The sequence below is a fragment of the Triticum dicoccoides genome, chromosome 4A, assembly GCF_002162155.2.
Source record: "Triticum dicoccoides isolate Atlit2015 ecotype Zavitan chromosome 4A, WEW_v2.0, whole genome shotgun sequence".
In the NCBI taxonomy this organism is placed as follows: Eukaryota; Viridiplantae; Streptophyta; class Magnoliopsida; order Poales; family Poaceae; genus Triticum; species Triticum dicoccoides.
This window is the reverse complement of record NC_041386.1, coordinates 449,701,525-449,710,338: the sequence shown is the minus strand read 5'-3', so window position 1 is coordinate 449,710,338 and position 8,814 is coordinate 449,701,525. Positions and strand designations below refer to the sequence as shown.

The 8,814-nt window shown below is 40.8% G+C and overlaps 1 protein-coding gene across 1 annotated transcript in view; it reads right to left on the bottom strand.

Moving 5' to 3' along the window:
• Positions 1-5,672: 5,672 nt before the first annotated feature.
• LOC119286115 (ATP-dependent DNA helicase Q-like 2) overlaps positions 5,673-8,814 on the bottom strand; it is a 24,391-nt gene continuing 21,249 nt past the window's right edge. Inside the window, exons 15-21 of the mRNA XM_037565462.1 lie at positions 8,383-8,449; positions 8,256-8,309; positions 8,013-8,120; positions 7,782-7,861; positions 7,267-7,345; positions 6,879-7,096; positions 5,673-6,792 (exon numbers count right to left, since the gene is read on the bottom strand). Coding sequence (XP_037421359.1) covers positions 6,628-6,792; positions 6,879-7,096; positions 7,267-7,345; positions 7,782-7,861; positions 8,013-8,120; positions 8,256-8,309; positions 8,383-8,449 — 771 coding nt within the window. The 3' untranslated portion in view covers positions 5,673-6,627. The remainder of the gene's footprint in view (positions 6,793-6,878; positions 7,097-7,266; positions 7,346-7,781; positions 7,862-8,012; positions 8,121-8,255; positions 8,310-8,382; positions 8,450-8,814) is intronic.

Below are 8,814 nucleotides of genomic sequence, written 5' to 3'. Positions count from 1 at the left end.
GTGCTTATTATGGTGTTTCTATGGATTGTATAGGAGGTATAAGCTATAGAGATGATAAAATACAATAGGTATTATGTAAGAACAATTATGAAGCTACTTATGATAGTACCTAAGTTAATGATTTATTTTATTATACTAATGGATCTCATGAGGTTTTGTTGAGTTTTGTGTGGTCAAAGTTTTCAAGTTTTGGGTGAGATGGCGATGAAAGAAGATAAGGAGCGGCAAGACCCTAATATTAGGGATGACCAAGGCACTCCAAGGTAATATTCAAGGAATATCCAAGCATCTAAGCTTGGGGATGCCCTGGAAGGCATATCCTCTTTCACCTGCAATCTATCAGCAATATCACTTGGAGCTATATTTTTATGCGTCACATGATATGTGTTTTTCTTGGAGCGTCTTTTGCTTTTCTTAGGTTTGTTTGCTTACTTGCACAATCAATGTTTCATGATTACACCTTTTAGGAGAGACACACATTCATCTTAAATTTATAGAATGATCTATGTTCTTCGCTTATATCTTTTGAGCATGGCGAGAAATATCTTATAGAATTTTTTTTGCACTCTCTTGCTTTACTTATATCTTTTTGAGAGTTAAATAGGAAGTGGTAATTTGCATGAGCTATATGTTTAATCCAAAAATAATAGATATATAATGGTGGTATAATAAAAAGTTGCATGTAGATCACTTAATATGATGCATGTGATTAACGATATTAAGGTTATAATATGAAGGTTTACTAGTTGATAATCATTGCTTAGTAAAATATCAATGCTAAGGTTCGTGATGTCCTATTTATTAAAATTGTTTGAAATATGCCCTAAAAGCAATAATAAAGAAGATATTATCATATTTCCCCATTCATGATAAATGTTTATTATCCATGCTAGAATTGTATTGACCGGAAACTTAAATACATGTGTGGATTCATAAACAACATAGTGCTCCTGGTGAGCCTCTACTAAATTAGCTCGTTGATCAAAGATGGTTAAGGTTTCCTAACCATAGACATGAGTTGTCATTTGATAACGGGATCACATCATTGGGAGAATGATGTGATGGACAGTCCCAACCGTAAGCTTAGCATCAGATCGTGTCACTTGGTTTATTTGCTACAATTTTCTTCATGTCAAGTATCTGTTCCTTAGACCATGAGATCGTGCCACTCCTGAATGCTGGAAGAATACTTTGTGAGCTATCAAACATCACTTTGTAACTGGGTGATCATAAAGGTTCTCTATAGGTATCTCAGAAAGTGTTTGTTGGTTTGCATAGATCAAGACTGGGATTTGTCACTCCGTGTGACAGAGAGATATCTCTGGGCCCTCTCGGTAATACAACATCGTGAATAGCTTGCAAGCATGTGACTAATGAGTTTAGTCACAGGATCTTGTATTACAAAATGAGTAAAGAGACTTGTCAGTAACAAGATTGAACTAGGTATGGAGATACCGACGATCGAATCTCGGGCAAGTAACATATCGCCGGACAAAGGGAATTGTATACAGGATTAATTGAATCCTCGCCATCGTGGTTCAACCGATAAAGATCTTCGCTGAATATGTGGGAGTCAATATGGGCTCGGTCATGTCTGCATGTTCTCGAACCCGTCGGGTCACACACTTAACATTCGGTAACGCTAGGGTAGTATTGGGATATTCATACGGTGAAATCTGAAAGTAGTTCGGAGTCCCGGATGAGATTTGAGACATCACGAGGAACTCCGAAATGGTCCGGAGGTAATGATTTATATAGTCATATTTTGAGCACCGAAAAAGTTCGAGGGTATGCCGGCAGTGTACCGAAGGCACCGAAGGGTTCCGGGGGTCTACTGGGGGGGTCCGTCTTCCCCAGGAACCCACATGGGTTGTAAGGGGGGTTGGCCTGCTTGGGCCAGGTGCACCAGTCTCTCCCCAAGGGCCCATGCGGCTAGGGTTGGGAGAAACCCTAAAGGGGACGCCCTCCTTGGCTTGGGGGAAGCCACCCCCTTGGGCCACCGCCCCACCCTTGCAGGAGGGGCTAGGGTTGGCCGCCCCCTCCCTCACCCCTATAAATAGTGGGGAGGCGCAGGGGGCTGCACCCTTCAACCCTTGGCCACCCCCTCTCCCATATCCTCCTCCTCTGTGCAGTTGCTTAGCGAAGCCTTGACGGAGTTCTGCTTCAATCACCACCACCACGTCGTCGTGTTGGCCTTGATCCCATATACTTATCCACCCTCCCTTGCTAGATCAAGAAGGCAGAGACGTCACCGAGCCGTACGTGTGCACATCTCGGGGGTGATGTTCATTCGGTGCTCGGATTGGATTGGATCCCGAAGAAGTACGACTACGCCAACCACGATCTCTAGATCGTTGACGCTTTCGGTCGACAAGGTTATGTAGACACTCCCCCTCTCGTTGCTAGCATCTCCATGGGATAGATCCCGGGTGTTTCGTAGTAATTTTTTGGTTTTCCCTGCAACGTTCCCCATAAAAAATGTCGGTCATGGCATGGCCAGGAAATTGGAGCATAATTTATCCTTGATTGAGATCCTTTGTGTTGTCCAACTCGAAGGCGCGTGATGGTTAACTCCTCCCAACCTCCTTCCTAAGGGAATACAAGTACTCCCTCCGTCCACGTGCATTGGGCGCCTAAGGAAGGGCAGTGTGATCTAGGCGCGAGGGGAGTGGGCGAAGGGAAATTTTAAACCAGGAAAATAGCCAATTACCGAGCAAGTTTAGCCCTTAATTCTCGCTGGTAAATCTCGCTAGACACGCCAATTTATTGCCTGACTTTTCCCTTCCTCAGCGAGCTGCGCATGCATGCAACAATAGTCGTGCTAGTTAATTGCCTTCCGATTTTTTCGCTCGGGCTGACCAATAATCAACTAACTAATTGTGCATGCATTGGCCTAACACATACCACGGGTCATCAGTTTTCATTCACACGACATTTAAAAATGGTTGCACAGGGAGCCAAAACAAGAGACTGTAAAACAAAGCTGGTTTAACTACCTATATGCGACTAAAACTTTTGGAAAAGATGGATTCTCTTAGATGCCCTACACACCTAGACGGGGGGATAATACTCTGCTTCATGGGCTTCTAGACTTTCACTAAAGTACTTGAGTTATTTATGACTAATGTGAGTTTATGGACTATAAGCACTTCCACCCTTCCATATTTTCTTACCCTCTTCGATGTCGTGCATTGCTCGTTCTCATCTCGAGACTTGGTGCAAACTTCGTTGATGCATCCAAATCTTGTGATATGATACGCTCTATCACACATAAGCCTTACTATATATTTTCTCAAAATAACCACCATACCTATCTATTATGACATTTTCATAGCTATTCCGAAATATATTGTCATGAAACTTCCATGGTTACTGTTTACATGATTTGAGCATTCATTGTCATACTGCTTTGCATAATCATATAGAGCTGACATGGTATTTTGTGGCAAAGCCACTGTCCATTATTGTTATACATGTTATGCTAGATCATTGCACATCCTCGTACACTGCGGAGGCATTTATATAGAATCATATTCTTTCAGTTTATCGAGTTGTAAGTAAATAAAAGTGTGGTGATCATCATTATTAGAATGTTGTCCTCACCAGTGAGGATATAAAAAAACAGAGGCCAAAAGAGCCCAACAAAAAAAGAAAAAGGAAAAGAAAAAAAGAGAGAAAAAGAGAAAGGGGCAACACTACTATCCCTTTTTCACACTTTGCTTCAAAGTAGCACCATGCTCTTCATATAGTCTTCATGATTTGTCGCTTTCATATACTGGTGGGATACATTATATAACTTAGCTTGTATATTCCTATGACGAGCTTCCTCAAATGCTCGAGGTCTTCAAGATCAAGCGAGTTGGATGCACACCACTTAATTTCATATAGAGAGTTTTCATACACTTATAGCTCTAGTGCATCTGTTGCATGGTAATTCCTAACCCTCACATTAATATCGATTGTAAGCCTCTACATTGCCTAACAATCCGCCGAGTTGATGCGAGACTTTCTCAAAAAAAAAAAAAATCTTTCCTTATAAACCCCTATCAACATTCTCCTTGCCATCCAAAGTGTTAAGTCCATAGCTCACGCTCATGTATTAAGTGAAGTTGAAAAACCTAAGCAAGAAAAAGTATGATACAATTGCTTGGTTTGGCACCGGGATGATCATGATTTATACTTTATGTTAGAAAGACCGAGCTATGCCATGCTTACATGATTAAATGAGTAGGAATAACATTCTTTAGCACTTTATTTTAAAGGGTAATGATTATTTCTAACACTCTTTCATACGCAACGAAATGTTCTTTAGCTCTAACATTCTTTGGCTCCCGCACGGTTGTCTCTTCGATACATTGCTAAGTAGACATATGCAGCCCCCGTCGGATGGCAAAAGTGAACCTGACATTGTGGCCTGGACATATAGTAAAGGTTTGAGGGAGGACGTGGAGTTTCTACACCCAGGAGCAAATGCTCTTGGTGTGAACGGTAAAATCAAATAAATTCAAAAGTAATTCAAAAAAACTGAATTTTTTATGCCATACTTTCACAAATGTTTGTTATGCCTGCAAAATTTCATTGCAAAATCACATTGGTGGAAAGCGTGGTAAAAAAACAAAATTGATGCTCTGAAAATGTTACTTACAAAAGCATATTGGAGCTCTAATTTTTTTTTTGGCACACCTTCCACTAATGTGATTTCCAATGAATTTTTGCGTGCAAAACAAACATTTGTGAAAGTATGTCACAAAAAAATTTCAGAATTTTTTAAACATTTTTTCTATTTTTTCTATTCATACCAGGAGCATTTGCTCCTGGGTGTAGAAAGGTACTTCCGTTTGAGGGTCCACTTTAGTGATGCCCTTAGCTCCCATAAATCCATAATCCAATCTACACCACGAGCCACCAGTGCACTCGACACCACACGGCCGAACCAATCAAACAATCAGACGGTCCAGGAAGCGATGTTCAGACCAAAATGTGGACGCCTTATAATTCTTTTTAAAAAGAAGTGGAAGCCACGATCTTTGTGTGTTCACACCCTAGATGTGGAGTTCATCCCTTTCCCATGAAACATTCAGGTGCCCTGCAGATCAGCAGTATGGTCTCTGAAAGAATCAATATTCTCAAGCCAGAAAAATGGTAATAGCAACAAAAAATGTTATTTCAGCCAACCACAACTAGTCAAGTCACACCAACACATCTGCTTCGTTATCATAATCCTCCTATGGTTTGACTCTGTACCTCTCACCTCCTAGGAGGCTTGCTCTACCTTTTCCATGAAATGAAATGCAAAGGTCCTTTGCGTTTTCTCGAAAATAATCCTCCTAGGGTTTTACAGCTTCACTCCATTTGGTGTGAGCAGAGGCTCCATCTTTCTACACCCTTTTGATCACCATCTTATCTTCCTGGTAACCAGCTCAGTAAAATCTACTGTCGTGTTGTCAGTCATTCGTCCTCATTTGCTAATATTGCTTACTTCCGTTCAACTACTCTAGGATGGTTTGTTTAAACACTCTCCCGCCTGAAACATCAAGTGATCTGATAAATAAAAAATAAGCCTAGTACAGAGAATAAGGATAGAAACAATGAGGTGCGCCCACTGGGAAAGTTTGTTTCAGCTACAACAGGAAGAACAATGGCGTAATGCGCAGAAATGCAACTCTCTTGAATTAGGTTACTATAAGTTTGAATCATGGATGCAGAGTTTCAGTTAACAAATACTGCCAGAGGATACAAAACTAGAAGGCCCGACTAATATAAACCTTATACTGTATGGAAACAAGCTCAATCAATTGAAAATCGAGACCCCATGGAAGATCTAAGAGCTCATAGTAGCATCAAGAACTACACTTCTGACCACCACAAGAATTACATATAGAATACCATCAAGATACCAAGTTTTCATCTGGAGAAAGATCATGTCAAGAAAAACTTATCCAAGTTCACAATCCCATACAGCCCTGTTTCTTTCGAGTTCAGCATGCAAACTAGCTTATGAAGATATGCCATACATATACATCCAGTTCAATCCACGTGGAGCAGTCAGAGAGCACTAATCCATATGGTGTGAGCTGAACATGAAGGGGATGATTAGGAACGAAATCTCTTGCTCAGGTCTGTCAAGGTGAGCATGTCCAGTAAATCATATCAACCAATGTTGAACAAGTATGGCCTAGCAGAAGATGTTGGGTACACGCCGCCAACGAGAACCAGATGACATAGGAGTGGAGAGCCAGAAGATGACACTGACAAGCAAAACACGCCGAATGCGGAGGTGGAGAGCGATTGGCCGCTCTGGCTCGGTTGGTAAATAGCCGGCACAAAACTATGGGACTAACAGGAACCACAGGTTGAAAGGAATTCAGAACAAAAACTTTCAGCCTACCCAAGACAAAACTAAAACGTCCTCTTCCACAGCCTGAACCAAACCAAACTATATTTCTCATCTGTCCACCCCAGCCCATCCAAATGAAACCATTCCCAAAACAAACCAGAAAAACTATTTTATTTTCAGAAAATGATGAGAAAAATCATTTCAGCCCAGACCATTATCTAACATACCCTCTCAAATCAAATGTATATTACCTTGTCAGAGCATGCACACTTGACTCACCCATGGTAATGCTAGCCTTCCTCCTCGCCACTCTCAACGAAAACAACACCCTTATCTTTCTTTTGCCTCTTAGCTCCATCACCACTGTCCTTTCCACTGCCAGTTTCTGACCACATCACCTCAATGATGTCGCTACCGTACTTGTCGGTCTTTACCTTCCCTATCAGCTTTTCTAGCTGCACGAGATTGAAAAAAAATGCACATGTTGGAGATGCACTGGCAATCTACTTAGCTGGAAATAACAAGTTAAACCAAGATTTACCTCGGCAATAGTGGTTGGAGTATGGCAGTTTAGCAGGGAAATTTGCTCCGTGGAAAGAACTGCATGCGGGAATATGCCCCCATTACGAGAAGAGATGGTTCTACGCAGGTCATCCAATTTAGCTTCCAAATTGCTCATCTGATTGCGCTTTGCACTTTTGAATCTATCACCACTATCTTGAGAGTGAATAGCACTAGTTAGCTTCACCGGTCTGTTCCCTGCATAGTGAAAGCGTGTTCACACCATAATCCACAAGTATTTTTGTAATTCTTTTAGCAACAAGCCAGCAATGGAGACAGTGGCATGTGTGCCTTTACATGTACTCAATGACTTCCATGGAATGATGATAAAGTAAAATGGACTGTTGCAAGAAAAAAGAATCATTTACCTTGCAATGCTGGCTTCCACAGTGGTCCTAAGACAACATATGCATTGGTTGTATATGCAGTATGCTGAAATTCTTCTTTCTGGGAGGGAAAAGGATGAATTTTAGCAATCGTTGCCAATCCAGGTCATTGGGGCAAATAAAAAGATGTTTAACAGCTCAAACTACAATGTTTAGATTGCGAAATGCAGTGGCATTATATAGGTAATTCACCACATTGGAGATGCAACAAGTGGCTGCAGACGTACAAAGAGCAAAAGATGTGTTGCACCAATTGTTTAAAAGCATAAAAATGTTTTCAGGTAATTTAATAATTTCCAACATTAAAATACAGTGCTCAATATGTTTAGCATCATGGTCACAGCTATGACTGGTTTTCGTAATCGTAGTCATGATAGTTCTTATGAAGTTTTTACATATAAATAGACATTTAGCATTACCATGAACTGTTACAAAAAGAGAGTCCAATAGGAGTGATTTGTCGACAACATAAGATTCGAAAATGGAGATACACATACCAAAACACGGTCAAGTATAAGTTGAACTATCAGCTGCTCAATTTCCTCCTTCTTAAGATCAACTGCTTCATTTGAACAACCTGCTTGAGCATTCCCAATTGTAGTGTCAGCTCGGCTCAGAGGAGATACTTTAAGACTCTTGTGTGATGCAACATTTACCAGGCAAAGAACATAAAATACAGAATTCACCAACTTACTGGAATCAGAAAAGTATTAGTCGAGGACATTTACCTGAATGTTTCCACTTTGTTTTGAACTTATCCACTAGCTGCAGCAATGTAGCTCTTTGGTCATTTTGTTGCATTTCTTGGAGAAGTGAAACAGTGATTTTTGTATGGTCTGAACAAGAAGTCACATAACCCATCATCGACAAGAGGATAACACACACGCACAAAAAACAATATCTCTATTTATTTATTTTTGCTATAATTAAAGAATGTGTAGTTCCGTGTTAAAATGGTAGAATCATCATACAGGTAGCATCTATGTCCTTGAGCTCAATACTGGAAACACAGTTGTCACACATTCCTGCAAGAAACTATGTAAATATCAAGATTTAGAAAGTTCAGATCTTGGATAGACGCAAGTACTGAGAAAATACCGTTGCATTCCTGCACGGCCTCTCCAAAATGTTGAAAGAAAGCACCACGACGGCAGTTTTTCTTAGACTGCAAAAATTTAACAAGCTTGCAGTCAGAAATTACTGTCAAATACAACATGACCAGCAGCAACAAAAGGTAGCGCGACATTAATTAAGAAAATCAATATACCTTTCTATCCATTCAAGCAAGGGGGACTGAACGGATAATTTCTTGCACTTTGTTTTTGAAATACCAACTCCGCCTATGTTGTCTCAACATAGCCGGTCCCAAGCCCGGGTAAAGGAGGATTGTGATAGGCTTGGCGAGCCAATGTAAAAACTCAGCCACTCTTATGGAGATGAAACCCAAAAGATTTTCGTTGGGGCGTAACCCTCTCAGCGACGCACCACATCAGAACCCGTGTGTGGTGTCAAATGGGCAAGGGCCGGGCC